Here is a 16237-nt window from a genome sequence, read left to right as displayed (position 1 = left end):
AGCCAGTGAGCGGCCGGTCTGTACGTGGGATCCGAACCCTCGGTGGGAGCGCCGCTGCGCTCCTAAGCGGCGCACTGTAGCAGTACGCCACCGGGCCGGCCCATGATTCCAGTTTTTAAGGTACAAATCAAAAAATATTTTTAAGTGATACTATCCAGTGTTGGTAAAAGTGTACAAAAAGAGCACAGTTTTACACTGCTGGTACACTCCTGAGAAGAATTCTGTGCCAATGAAGTATCTTTTTGACACAGAGATATCAATTTCTCATCTTTAGTAGAACTTCAACTCATTGCTACAATGGCCACCAATTAATTTCATGCTAGAATCATTTATAGTTGTGTTTTTCAACTTGTTGGCCTTGGGGGTAGGGCATACAGTTTATTGCAAGACTTCTGCAAAGCATTATGCAAACCAAATACTGTATATCGAATTGAATAGATATGCTTTAAAGCCCATTAAAATATTTGATACCCTTTAGATAAGTATAATTTTCAAACACCATAACAATTAACAAAACTTCATTTGTATTAAAAGAAATTGGATGCATGTGATAAAAATTTAAAGATAATCTTTAAAAGTGTAAAAGTACCATACATCTTCCAAAGTAAACAGTGGAAAAAACGAAGTTGCAAGACAAAACAAAACAAAACTGTATCCATCCTCATTAAGGAAAGAGAATTTAAAAAGGAATCCTAGAAGAAAAAAAGAGTAAACAAAAAGCACACGATCGAGAAGAAATAAATCCAAGCATACTGCTAATAACAATTAAATGAAGTGACCCTTTAAATTTAAAAATAGAGTCTCAGGTAATACCATATGTAGTTTGATTATCACTGATAATGGCTATACTTATCAGTGTCAGTTATAATGGATAACCACTGACAGTTATAATATTGTCTAAATATTTGAACAACCTAAGGCATTTCTAAAAATAATGATATTTGTGTCCCATGCCCAGAATTGTGATTTAATTGGTCTGGGGTGTGGCCTAGGCTCTGGAATTTTTAAAAAGACCCCAGCTATTTCTCCAGTATATACAAGTTTGAAAACATTTCTATATTGTTTTCCAAAGTGGTTATGCAAACTGATACTGCCATCAGTAAGATATAGAGCACTTAAAAATAAAACAGCTCTACTGAGATATAATTCACATACCTACAGAAAATTATTTAAAGCACACAATTCAATGATTTTTAGTATACTTGCAGAGTTGTGCAACAATCACCACAATCTAATTTTTTAACATTTTATCACCCCAAAAAGAAATGCTGTCTTTACCTATTAGCAGTCACTTCCTATTTTCCCACTTCCTTTTCTCCATTTCCCCCCATCTCCAGAGCTGGGCAATCAGTAATCTACTTTTACTTGCCTATTGAAGGCATTTCAATAAATGCAATTATACAATATGTAGCCTTTTGTCTGGCTTCTTCTACTTAGCATGTTTTCAAGGTTTGACATTTCTAGCAGGTATCAGAACACCATTCCTTTTTATTGTTGAACAATATTCCATTGTAAGGATATACCAAATTTTATTCATCCATTCATCAGTTGATGGACATTTGGGTTGTTCCCACTTTTTGGCTATTGTGAATAACAAAGTATGAAGCACTTTTGCCCACAAATGTTACAAATGCTTGGCACTGTCAGACTTCTTAATTTTTGCCAATCTATGGTATGTGAAATAATGTTCTCACTGTGGTTTTAATTTGCATTTCCTTTTCCTTGAACTGTCTGTAAATATTTTTTACCGAATTTTAAAAAAATTATTTACCTTTTTCTTATCAATCTGTAGAAGCTTTTTATATTCTGGATAGCATTTTTCTTATCAATCTGTAAAAGCTTTTTATATTCTGGATAGCAATTTCATTGTCTATATGCACTGCAAGTATCATCACCCAATTCAAAGATTTGTCTTTTACTTTATGACGTCTTGGACAAACAATAATTTTTATGTAGTCAAATTTATCAATCTTTCAATGATTATTTTTACTTTTTCTTATCAATCTGTAGAAGCTTTTTATATTCTGGATAGCAATTTCATTGTCTATATGCACTGCAAGTATCATCACCCAATTCAAAGATTTGTCTTTTACTTTATGAAGTCTTGGACAAACAATAATTTTTATGTAGTCAAATTTATCAATCTTTCAATGATTATTTTTAAAAAGAACTAAACAGAACCTTTAGAAATGACAGATTTGGTTCTCTTTCAAATCTGATCCTTTATAAAAATCTCTTATTATTGGTTATTTTTGTGATTTAATTTATTTCTTCAAACATTTCACCAAGTTTATATCTACATTTAATAATTCTAATATGTAAGTTTTTTGCCATGTAATCTGTTATTTCTTCAGATTATCACTCTTCTGTGACCTGTCTCCTTGTGGGTTTGATGATCTTTGTGAGCTCACCTTTTGTTGATTTTAATTTGTAAGAATTCTAAAGGTTTCCTCCCTCCAGAGCATATTTGCATTTGTTTCAGCCAGGAGTCAGGGGGCATTTTCTATTGCCTAACTATCTTTATTTCTTATTACTCTATTATTCACTTTTCTCTAGACATAATATTTTTCTGTTCCCCTTACAAGTAAAGTTAACACCTATACACTTACTACTCCCTCAGCCAAGAATGCTGTTCCCCAAGACATTGGACTGACTCATACCCTTACTTTAATCCTCTTTGTTCAGATATTACCTCTTCAGAGAGCCTTTTCCAAAATCGACCTGCTTAAAACAGGCCATGCCCACTTCCCATTATTCTTTATTTGCCCACTCTTCTTTACCTTTATTCACTACCTCATATTCTATGTATTAAATAAATGTATATATATGAGGGGTATTCAAAAAGTTCATGGAAAGACTTGCATTATCTTTTAATTTCATTTTCATGGACTTTTTGAAGTACACGTGTGTGTGTGAGTGTATATACAAATATGCATACACATATACATATATTATTGTTTCCTTATTTATGTTGTATTTTTCTCACAAGAATTTAAGTTTCAGGAGAGTAGGAACATTGTCTGGATCATTATTTCCTCAATGCCTACTACAGTTCTTAGCACAGAACGGGCCCTCAATAAATATATATTGAATTAACAAACACATTTTAAAGAATGGAGATAATGATATGCCTGAATTTTAAAAAAATATCTGAAAAGGGATTGATTTCCATGTTTACATAAAAGGGTTGTTACTAGGAAAAGGAAGAGCCAGTCCCTCCTTTGAAAGGGGGTAGGATTTTAATAAAAGACCAATAGGGAGAGAGAAGTAGGGATGAGGTAGAATTCCTTAGGGAGATGATGCTGAAAAGCCCTTGCTTTTTTCTCAAGTGATAGGTCTTTTTTCCATACAACCTAGGCCCTGCAGGGGACTGTACCAACCAATAACTTCGTAAAGCCTTCAGAGGAAAAAGGAGTGAAGAGGCAAGAGACAGTTATAGTCCAGTGACATCAGGAGTACAAGGAATAGTGTTCATCTAGACAGGCAAATCACTTATTAAAGTTTTAATTGATATAGGCTCTGTCCCTTATTAAACTACTAAAGGAAAAGAACAATAAACTTTCTTATACAATTACAGCTTCATCCTGAACTATTTTCTAATAAAAGGTGATTCTAGCATATTCATTCAATGTAAAATACAAAGCTCTTAATATGTAATATTCAGCTACCAAGCATNCTTGCAGAGTTGTGCAACAATCACCGCAATCTAATTTTTTAACATTTTATCACCCCAAAAAGAAATGCTGTCTTTACCTATTAGCAGTCACTTCCTATTTTCCCACTTCCTTTTCTCCATTTCCCCCCATCTCCAGAGCTGGGCAATCAGTAATCTACTTTTACTTGCCTATTGAAGGCATTTCAATAAATGCAATTATACAATATGTAGCCTTTTGTCTGGCTTCTTCTACTTAGCATGTTTTCAAGGTTTGACATTTCTAGCAGGTATCAGAACACCATTCCTTTTTATTGTTGAACAATATTCCATTGTAAGGATATACCAAATTTTATTCATCCATTCATCAGTTGATGGACATTTGGGTTGTTCCCACTTTTTGGCTATTGTGAATAACAAAGTATGAAGCACTTTTGCCCACAAATGTTACAAATGCTTGGCACTGTCAGACTTCTTAATTTTTGCCAATCTATGGTATGTGAAATAATGTTCTCACTGTGGTTTTAATTTGCATTTCCTTTTCCTTGAACTGTCTGTAAATATTTTTTACCGAATTTTAAAAAAATTATTTACATTTTTCTTATCAATCTGTAAAAGCTTTTTATATTCTGGATAGCAATTTCATTGTCTATATGCACTGCAAGTATCATCACCCAATTCAAAGATTTGTCTTTTACTTTATGACGTCTTGGACAAACAATAATTTTTATGTAGTCAAATTTATCAATCTTTCAATGATTATTTTTAAAAAGAACTAAACAGAACCTTTAGAAATGACAGATTTGGTTCTCTTTCAAATCTGATCCTTTATAAAAATCTCTTATTATTGGTTATTTTTGTGATTTAATTTATTTCTTCAAACATTTCACCAAGTTTATATCTACATTTAATAATTCTAATATGTAAGTTTTTTGCCATGTAATCTGTTATTTCTTCAGATTATCACTCTTCTGTGACCTGTCTCCTTGTGGGTTTGATGATCTTTGTGAGCTCACCTTTTGTTGATTTTAATTTGTAAGAATTCTAAAGGTTTCCTCCCTCCAGAGCATATTTGCATTTGTTTCAGCCAGGAGTCAGGGGGCATTTTCTATTGCCTAACTATCTTTATTTCTTATTACTCTATTATTCACTTTTCTCTAGACATAATATTTTTCTGTTCCCCTTACAAGTAAAGTTAACACCTATACACTTACTACTCCCTCAGCCAAGAATGCTGTTCCCCAAGACATTGGACTGACTCATACCCTTACTTTAATCCTCTTTGTTCAGATATTACCTCTTCAGAGAGCCTTTTCCAAAATCGACCTGCTTAAAACAGGCCATGCCCACTTCCCATTATTCTTTATTTGCCCACTCTTCTTTACCTTTATTCACTACCTCATATTCTATGTATTAAATAAATGTATATATATGAGGGGTATTCAAAAAGTTCATGGAAAGACTTGCATTATCTTTTAATTTCATTTTCATGGACTTTTTGAAGTACACGTGTGTGTGTGAGTGTATATACAAATATGCATACACATATACATATATTATTGTTTCCTTATTTATGTTGTATTTTTCTCACAAGAATTTAAGTTTCAGGAGAGTAGGAACATTGTCTGGATCATTATTTCCTCAATGCCTACTACAGTTCTTAGCACAGAACGGGCCCTCAATAAATATATATTGAATTAACAAACACATTTTAAAGAATGGAGATAATGATATGCCTGAATTTTAAAAAAATATCTGAAAAGGGATTGATTTCCATGTTTACATAAAAGGGTTGTTACTAGGAAAAGGAAGAGCCAGTCCCTCCTTTGAAAGGGGGTAGGATTTTAATAAAAGACCAATAGGGAGAGAGAAGTAGGGATGAGGTAGAATTCCTTAGGGAGATGATGCTGAAAAGCCCTTGCTTTTTTCTCAAGTGATAGGTCTTTTTTCCATACAACCTAGGCCCTGCAGGGGACTGTACCAACCAATAACTTCGTAAAGCCTTCAGAGGAAAAAGGAGTGAAGAGGCAAGAGACAGTTATAGTCCAGTGACATCAGGAGTACAAGGAATAGTGTTCATCTAGACAGGCAAATCACTTATTAAAGTTTTAATTGATATAGGCTCTGTCCCTTATTAAACTACTAAAGGAAAAGAACAATAAACTTTCTTATACAATTACAGCTTCATCCTGAACTATTTTCTAATAAAAGGTGATTCTAGCATATTCATTCAATGTAAAATACAAAGCTCTTAATATGTAATATTCAGCTACCAAGCATATTAAGATAATATGTTTGTTGTAAATAATGGATTGTGTTCACTTCAGTTATTAGTGAAACACATCGATCCACCTTATCACTATACAAATGATATAAGCTCTTCTTATCAAAAAAGCCATACTTTTCTGCATCTATTTTTTTAACTTGATTCAGTCTGTGAATTATTTAGAGCTCCTTTAACAGATCTAAAGTGTAATAACCCATAGCCTGTTTTTTTCTGACAATATTGCAAGTATCCTAAAATTCAAATCTAGCTTAGCCCACTGATCATCAAGTAACTATCTACTTCAAGTAATTACAACCCATTAATAATAAAAAATTCACCTAATTACTGAAAAAGCAACCTTGAAATAACAGCAAAGAAAGGAGCCATTCCAAAGGTAGACTCTAAAATGTGAGGGGAAAATATCCTTACCTAATGACACCAAGTTGCTATAGTTCTCCAATATCACATCTCTATACAAATCCCTTTGAGTCCAGGCATTCCCACTTTTCCCAAGAGAAGTCAATGGCCACATCCCTGAACATCACTGATCTCTGAAACAACAAACAAAATATTAGTTGTGGAAATAAAGAAAACATTTTTTCAATGGTGGGAGAGACGATGGGGAACATGCCACAAAGGAGGCAATAGAGCAAACAAGGTGGGAAGTGCCAATATACTCCTGATTATTCCTGTTGCTGTAGATATTTTCTGCATATAGAATATCTCATTATACAGATAAGCCTGGGAATTAAAGTAAAAGTAATGTCCCAATTGAAAGAAACAGCATACGTAAGCACCCTGTACAATATGTATGTTGTATATCATGCGTTCTCAATAAATGAAAGTTTTTCTTTCTTCTCTATTTAAGGAATAAGAAAAATAATTGGGAATATTTTCTGTAAAATCTTACAAAATAAAATTTGAATAAAATTAAAGAATTTGAAGAATTGATTAATCAGATGAAGCCTCTGATTCATCATTATATCAGAGTATTACATCATAAGTATTTTCCTTGGGGCCGGCCCATGGCTCACTCGGGAGAGTGTGGTGCTGATAACACCAAGGCCGCGGGTTCGGATCCCATATAGGGATGGCCGGTTGCTCACTTTGGTGAGCGTGGTGCTGACAACACCAATCCAAGGGTTAAGATCCCCTTACCGGTCATCTTTGAAAAAAAAAAAAATAATAAGTATTTTCCTTGTCACCAATAATTTGGTAAATATTTTATAGGCTACAGAATAGCTCCATATAATGAATACATCTGACTTAATTAGTGTTCATATTTGAACATTTCAGGTTATATAAAAATCTCATAAGTATTTCTTAGTTCTCAGAGTTTACAGTTCTCAACTACTTATACAGGTGAATGATGATTTCTTTCTTGTCACTATTTGTCACTTTTAAATGTAACTTTTCTTCATTCTAAGCAATAGAAAGGAAGAAAAGATAACCCAAACTTATACATTCAAGATCAGCACATAATGCTGAATCTCAAAATATTCCACATTATTGGTATTCATCAGTTATGCATTCCCGGGAAGATCGCTGATCTCTGTGTATTCAGTCCCTAATCATATTCCTAATCTAAAAAGTTCATAAAGCATGCGTTCTTGTCATGTAGTGAAACTGAGCCCAGTCAAGACCAACTCCTGGGGCCGGCCCGGTGGCACACTGCTACAATGCGCCGCTTGGGAGCACAGCAGCGCTCCCACCGAGGGTTTGGATCCCACATACAGACCGGTTCCCGCTCACTGGCTGAGCGAGGTGCGGGTGCGACGCCGAGGGTTGCGATCCCGTTGCCGGACACGAAAAAAGACAAAAAGGAAAAAAAAAAAAAAAAAAAAGACCAACTCCTATTTTGTCTAGCTGGGAAACTCAGGTCTAAAGAGAAGTCCAAAATTTTTTCATGTGTGGTGCCATTTAACATCCTTTTGTTATAAAATCCGGGAAATCTGCTATTGTTACATCAGTGCTCCTTGTCAAAGATACTGAATGGATGATTGAATAAACATGAATATAGGTTAGATTAGAAAGACATAATTAAGGAAGACACTATCACTTATAAAAATGGGACAAAATGGGGAGCACATTCCTGAGAGGGTCAGTTAGGAAGGACGTTTCAGGAATAAGAAATGCAAACATGCATAGCCCTATAAAAAAGTAACTAGAGAGAGCACAAAGAAACACCCATTCACTTGAGCCAAGCTTTTAAAGCTGCAAGAAATGACCAGTCCTCTTCCGAGTTTCTATATTAGGGAAGCATGGAGTATGGAAAAGGAAGAGCTGGGGAGGAGAAACCAGAACTACGAGATCAGGCTTTTATCAAAGCAACAAATGATTAAGTTAGAATTATCTTCGTTGCTCTCTTCTTCCTGTCTCTTTGTCTTTTGTTCTTACCTCCAAAACACACACTAAAGGGGACACATATATAGTAAATGATGGTTCTTATCCCAGTCAAACTCAATGCTTTCTGTATACGATATATATATTTATAACAACTTCTCCACCATTTCTGAAATAAAATTCACAGATAATATAACACATCTATCTCCATCTGTTCTATTTCAATATATTAATGATCATACACGACTACATTAGAAGGCACAAATAATTAAATGCTCATGCTTATAATTAAAATGAACAAATATAGATTTATAAAATGACAAGAATTCAACAAAATATTGTTGACACTTTTTATTTACACTTGACAATTTGAAGTAAAGGCTAAATATCAATGTCTGTGTATGTGTGGAATAATAAAAATGCATCATCTACAAATGGAGGCTTCCAGTCAAATATCATAAGCACTGTTGCATTCAGTCCTGTGACTTTTTGAAATGGTTAAAAAAAAAATCACAGTAAATTTCTGAATAAGACAAAGTATATCACTTAACCTACTAAATTTTTTTTTAAAAGGAAAAAACAAGAAAAAAAGTATAATCTTTTCTCAATCAAACCACAGTTGCATTCCTTGAAAATTCATATAACAGTAAAACCATACATTAATAGGAAAATAGTGCTCCCTTCAGCAGCACATATACTAATATTGAAACGACACAGAGATTAGCATGGCCCCTGTGCAAGGATGACATGCAAAGTCATGAAGCATTTCATATTTTTAATACTGCATGTTCTCACTCATAACTGGGAGCTGAATCAATAAATAAACAAATAAACAATAAAGAGAGACACAGAGAGAAAAAGATAGCAACAACAATCACAGTGATACCTTGAACTTTTAGAAAGAGAAACAAGAACTGTGGTTACTAGAGGTGGAAGGGGGCTAATGACGAATTGCTTAAAAACCACAAAGAATGACTGCATATTGTAATGATGAATAACTTAACTATCCTGATCTAACCGTCAAACATTGTACTCAACTACTGAAAACCCACATTGTACCCCACATGTACGTATAACAAATTATCTTAAAAAATAAAAATAAAAGAAATAGGAAAACAGATACATTCAGCAATTTGAAATGAATCATGTAATACATGCTTTATGTGAGAGGTTCTAGACCTAAATAATTATAAATACATTTTTTTCCAGGTATGGTCCTCATTTTGCAAGTCAATGACAATGCTTTGCTGTGCACTGGAAGATAACTAGATCAGAAGATGGTAAACTTCTGCCCACCAACTATTTTTGTGAATAAAGTTTTATTGGAACACATTTTTTTCCAGGTATGGTCCTCATTTTGCAAGTCAATGACAATGCTTTGCTGTGCACTGGAAGATAATTAGATCAGAAGATGGTAAACTTCTGCCCACCAACTATTTTTGTGAATAAAGTTTTATTGGAACACATCCATATTCATTCATTTCTGTTCTGCCTTTGGCTACTTTCATACTACAGTGGCAGAGTTAAATAATTAGTTGCAACAGAGACCATATTGCCCACAAAGCCTAAAATATCTACTGTCTAGCCCTTTATAGAAGAAAAATCTAGATCCATGACCTCAGTCCTTCAAAAGCCAGAAGGCTTTACCCTCAACTCAGTTATTTTAACATCCAGAAGTACCCAGATATATTTCCAAAACATCCCCAAGGGAGAATCACTGCTCCTGTAGAGAATCATTGCTTTAGGTGCTCAGTAAATATTTAATTAGAAATTCTACTTCTTCCACATGTAGGAATCTGAAATAGATGACTGTGCACATCCTAACAACTTAAAAAGAACTCAGATAAAATGAAAAATCATAATTTCTTTAAAATTCATCAGAGAGCTGAGGATACAGAAGTTTAAATGAGCTAAATTCCATAAAGTGCCAAGCTCTTCTTAAGAGACATACATGGATGCTCCTATCCCTGACAGGTCTTGAACTAAATTGTATTAATAATAGTCCAAGCATTAAAATAAACAAACAGTATCAAGGCAAGATAAAAAGCAAGTACCAACTACATGCTCTTCACACTTTAAATACAGAGACATAGATGGGTTGTAAGTAAATGGTGAGAAAAAATATACCATACAAATACTAAGCATAAAAAAGCTTGTGTGCCTGTATTAAGGTAAGACAAAATAGACTTCAAGACAAAGAGAAATACTAGGATAAAGAGGATCAGTTTATCAAGGAGTCAAAGCAATCTTAAATATGTAGAGATTTAATAACAAAGCTTCAAAATATATAAAGCAAAGACTGACAGAACTAAAGGAAGAATGAGACAAACCTACAATCAGAGTTGGAAAATTTATCATCTTTCACTCAGTAATTTACAGAATAAGACCCCCCCCCCAAAAAAAAAAAATCAGTAACAATACAGAGGATTTATAAACTACTATATCAAGTACCGTGGCTTAACTGACAAACATACAGAATATAGCTGAGCTGAACTGGAGAGAGCTGAGCTACCAGGTGTCAAAATAGCTGACTAAGACAATAAACTACATTGAAAGTAATAGTCAAGGCTTTAAGCACTTACTAATCACTTAGTATGAGTAAGAGGCCAACCCAGATAAAGTGCTGACTGTCCCTCTGTTCCATAGCACTGAAAGAGCGTCAGGTGGATCAGTGCAGATGTGGGGAATCATTTCACCACAGAGGAAGCAACAGCCCCCCCCCCAAAAGGCTCCTGTCATTTTATGGACTGGGAGCAGAGGAGGAGATGTGGGAAGGGCTAGGAGTAGAAAAGCACTGAGTACTAAGTCAGCATGGAAAGAAAGTATCTTCAAGGTCTTCCCCTTCCCCTCAATGAGGATGTCTTGGCAGAGGCACCTCATAAAGAGGCCTCCTCGTGGAGGTGCCTGGGCTAGGAATGCAGACATGCCTAAAAGCATGGCTGGCCAGCTGGGCATGAACACTTGCAGACTCTTTGGAGACTGCAGCACTGCATGTGCACCAAGCCTGCTGTAGGGAGGTCAGCTTTACCCTGTGTAGCCTGCTAAGACTGCCTTTGGTCGAGCCTGAGAGCTCACAGTATGATTTGTAGGAGCCAGACTCTTCACCAACAACTGCAGAAAGCACATTATTTTCAAGAGTACATGGAAAAGTGACCTAAATAAACTGGATGCTAGGTCATAAAATAAGTACCAATAAACATTGAAATATTGAATCATACAGAGTATATTTTCTGATCTTTGTCCATACATTATTAAGTTAGAAACTAATAACAATGAGAGGTCTAGAAGAATCCCAAACATTTGGAAATTAAACATACAAATAACTCATGGGTAAGAGAAGAGATTATAAAAGACATTGGAAAGTATGTTGAACTGAATCACTAAGAAAACACATTAGATTTTGTGACACATAGCAAAACGGAGTATTTAGAGAAAAATTTATAGTTTGAAATGCTTATATTAGAAAAAAAGGAAGATGAAAGGTCAAGCATTTAGACTCCCACTTTTAGAAGCTAGAAAAAGAGCAAATGAAGCCCAAAATAAGAAGAAAAATAATAACAGTAAGCACAAAATTCACACTACAAAGTAGATTACAATAGAGAATATCAACAAACTCCAAAACTGGTTCTTTCAAAAGATTAAGAGAATTTATGAACTCCTGCCAAGTGTATGAAGAAAAAAAATTACCAATACAGAGAGTGGACTACAGATTTTATAGGCATTAAAAGCATAATACAACTCAACACTAATACATTTGACAATTTGAGTAATGTGGACAAATTACTTAAAAAAAATTGCCAAAAGTCACACAAAAAGAGACAAAAATCATAAGTCATCCCATAGATATTAAAGAAATTGAATTTTTGTTAAAAGAATAAATAAAAAAAAAAATCTCTGGCCACAGAGAAGGGCCAGATGGCTTCACCAGTAAATTCTACCAACATTTAAGGCAGATATAATACTATTCTTTAACAAGTTTTCAAGAAAATAGGAAAAGGAGAAAGCAACAGTTTGAGAACAAATAACCATGACAGCAAAAGTTAACAAAGATATCATACACACACAAAAATTACACCTCAATATTCTTCATGAACACAGACACATGAAAAAATTATAAGGAATTATCAAATCAAATCCATTTGACTTTGGAACCATGAGTATGTTTTATGTAAGAAAAAATTAAATCAAAATGAAAAAAATCCCTAAGAACCAAAAGCATAATTAAACAAATATATCTGTGCATAAAGCTGGCAGGTTAAACGCAGAAAGGAAGTGGTTATTTCAAGGAACTTTAATACACAGTCATTTGACGTTATATCCCTAGTGCAACATAACCTATAAACAAAATTATGATATACTGTTTTCAGTACTTATACCGTTATTAATAATATTGATATTGTTAGCCTAAAACTATCACATATGTATAGACCCTGAAACTATTACACACACATACACAAATATCTATGAGAATCAAGCAAGTATGTAATTATCTTAATATCATTAGGAACTGAATTTTCAGAATGAAAAAGAAATACAAATATAAAATCAAAGACATTAAGAAAAACTTTATAATCTTTTAATTCAATTAAATATATCAGTATAAATGCAGGACTTATTTCTCTCCTTTAATATGTATTTCCAGGGCTGGCCCGGTGGCGCACTGGATAAGTGCGCTGCTTGGGAAGCACGGCGGCGCTCCCGCCCGAGGGTTCGGATCCCACATGCAGACCGGTTCCCGCTCACTGGCTGAGCGAGGCGCAGGAGCAACGCCGAGGGTTGCGGTCCCGTTGCCGGTCCCCGGTCCGGTACGGGGGCGGCACTGAGGGTTGCGATCCGTTGCCGGACGCGGAAAAAGACAAAAGACAATAATAATAATAATAATATGTATTTCCACCAGCTGTTAAGGCTACAAGCATCGACAAGCAGGAACAACAAGAACTCTGGTATACTGATGGTGACTCCTTATAACCAATTTCCACTAAAAGGAGCCAGGGCTCCATAGAGAAGTGGCTGATCTCATGTTTGGGACAGGAAAATGTACAAGATGAGCCTAAAACATCTTGTCAGACCAGAAAGTCTGGAATCTACCAAAGACTACTGGGGTCATGTCCAAAGGAATCAAAAGGAGTTCAAAATAAGACAAGTTAGAGAAAGTAAAGAGGATCCCAGTTGCCACAGAAGAAACAATCTGAGCATCAATAAGAACAGTAACTGTTATGGACTGAAACATATCAAAAATGGTTAAATCCACAAGTTTATAATGAAAATTTAAAAGAAAAACACAGAATAAACTTTGTAAAATGCTGAAAAATAATGAGAAAAATCAATCTTTTCCTGTTGTTTTGTTTTGTTCTTGTATAAGCTATACTTCTGGGTACTAAGACATTGATGAAGGGATGGCTCTCTTTAGAGAAATATTCCTAATAAATGCATAAAAAATGATAGAAGTAGAACATTATTTTGTAACTCCTGATAAAATAACAGATTCATGTAAAATATCAATGGCTGCTAACATCATATATAGGAAAACAACCAAATACAATGCCCCTCTTCATAGAAGTGCACATCACTATGTGTGAATGATCAATGCAAAACAGTCAAAAAACCCCGAAAACACTGGAACCCAATTAAGTCTCTAGAATTAAATATGAGTTTACAAGAAATACAGAGTCAGAGGAACATGTTGAATGACACCACAGATAAACAATCAACAAAATCCAGAATATGGGTAACTATAGGAAACTGTTTCTAGTAAAAATAAATTGCTGATAACAACAAGGCCATGGGTTTGGATCCTATATAGGGATGGCTGGTTAGCTCACTGGTTGAGTGTGGTGCTGACAACAATGGGGAAATCTGAACATTGGGTATTTCATAAATTTAAGAGAGTACTGAGTTTTTTCTTTTAGTAATCATTCTTTTTTTTTCCTTTTTGCATTTTTTCGTGACTGGCAACGGATCGCAACCCTCAGTGTCACGCCCGTACCGGACCAGGACTGGCAACCGGATCACAACCCTCAGTGTTGCTCCCGCACCTCGCTCAGCCAGTGAGCGGCCGGTCCGTATGTGGGATCCGAACCCTCGGCGGGAGCGCCGCCGTACTTCCCAAGCGGCGCACTGTAGCAGTGCGCCACCAGGCTGGCCCTTAGTAATCATTCTTATGGTTACATTTTTTAATTTAAAATGTCTTATCTTTTATAAATACATATTAAAATATCTATGGATACAATTACATATCTGGAATCTACGTTCAGATAACCCATGTTATTTTATGGGGAGGGAGGGAGATGGTGGAACTATACATGAAACATGTTTAGCCATAAGTTGGTCTTTGTTGTAGCTCAGAGATGGGTAGAGTATACTGGAATGCATTACATTACACATTTTATTTTGTATATTTTTTAGTTTTTATCCATAATAAAAAGTTTAAATAAAAAAAGAATTGAAGGATGGATTCCACATATGAACAGTGATCCATTCCAGAGAAAAGTTTTTCAGTAATTGTTATTTTCTTCTCTGTCTTTCTGTATTTTCTAAATTATGCCAACAAACATGTACTACTTTAATATCAGAAAGCAAACAAATGACAGCTTCCCAAAATTCTAAACAAGGACATAAAATAGTTCAACAATGACAAAAACAGAGCTTCTCACTAACCTCAGAGAAAACAAGAATATTTAACAGTATAAACAGTATAAGACAATTTTTAAAAACTAGGTAATGTTATAAAAGATGTGGAGGAGAAAAATAAAGAAATGCACCAATTTTATTATTACTTAGAGTTAAGAATCAGATAGAACTAATTCCAAAAGAATTAAAATAGATAAAAGTAGGCCAATTCTAGAAATTTGCCCCAAAGACAAACTTCCACAAATAGAAACCACATATACTATTATTGATTGCTATATTATGTAATGGTAAATATTGAAAAGAAAAAAATGTGCCCACTCATTAGAGACTGGTTGAATAAATTATTACACTCACATGATAGAATATGCAACTACAAAAAAGAATGAGGAAGATCTCTACAGGTTGCTATAGAATGATCTCCAGAATATATTAGATGTGGGAAAATGAAAAAAGAAGGTGGAGAAGAGTGTACAAGGAATCCTCCCTTTTAATTAAGAATGGACAGAATCAAAATTGCATACATATACATACATGCAAACACATAAACACTTTATATATATTTATATATACATGAGAGTACTTTAAAAAGTTCATGAGAAAGATTTGAATTAAAAGATAATACAAATCCTTTCATAAACTTTCTGAAGACCCCTTGTACATCATTTAAAAGGAAAATAGAAAAAAAACCCATGGAAGTTCAGGAGGTTATCTATGCAGGGAAGAAAGAAGCAGGCAGGAAGGGATAGCAATGAATGCTAGACTTCTCTGAATTCATCTTGTTCTATAGCTTTGATTTTGGAAATACATAAATGTTATGTAATTAAAAAAAATTAAAGTTGGGGGGGAAGCAACCCCTAAAAGTGGAAAGCAAGCACGTGCCCTGCGGTGCCAGTGTGCAACCAAGCAGGCAGGCCTCGCCGCCACCAGACTCCATCCCCAGCCCAGCCAAGTGCACACCGATCAGAGAGGCACCTCCCTGGAGAGGCTTAAGACCTGAGGTGACCATGCACCCGAGGTGCCAGAGGGCGACTGAGCAGACACTGAGGCAGCTGTGCCAAACTGGCAGCCCCAGCAATGTACGGTACAGCAGAGTGTGGTGCTGACAACAATGGGGAAATCTGAACATTGGGTATTTCATAAATTTAAGAGAGTACTGAGTTTTTTCTTTTAGTAATCATTCTTTTTTTTTCCTTTTTGCATTTTTTCGTGACTGGCAACGGATCGCAACCCTCAGTGTCACGCCCGTACCGGACCAGGACTGGCAACCGGATCACAACCCTCAGTGTTGCTCCCGCACCTCGCTCAGCCAGTGAGCGGCCGGTCCGTATGTGGGATCCGAACCCTCG

General features: G+C 35.1%; 1 protein-coding gene across 1 annotated transcript in view; it reads right to left on the bottom strand.

Annotated features, from left to right (window-relative positions):
• Positions 1-16237, bottom strand: part of LOC103607373 (zinc finger protein 420-like) — a 37416-nt gene that overhangs the window by 11918 nt on the left and 9261 nt on the right. Inside the window, 2 exon segments of the mRNA XM_008591882.1 lie at positions 6348-6406; positions 6408-6469. Of these exon segments, the coding sequence (XP_008590104.1) occupies positions 6348-6406; positions 6408-6469 (121 nt within the window).

Source organism: Galeopterus variegatus, unplaced genomic scaffold, assembly GCF_000696425.1.
Source record: "Galeopterus variegatus unplaced genomic scaffold, G_variegatus-3.0.2 Scaffold7368, whole genome shotgun sequence".
Lineage (NCBI taxonomy): Eukaryota > Metazoa > Chordata > Mammalia > Dermoptera > Cynocephalidae > Galeopterus > Galeopterus variegatus.
The sequence above is the reverse complement of the archived record's forward strand: the minus strand, read 5'-3'. Positions and strand labels throughout refer to the sequence as shown.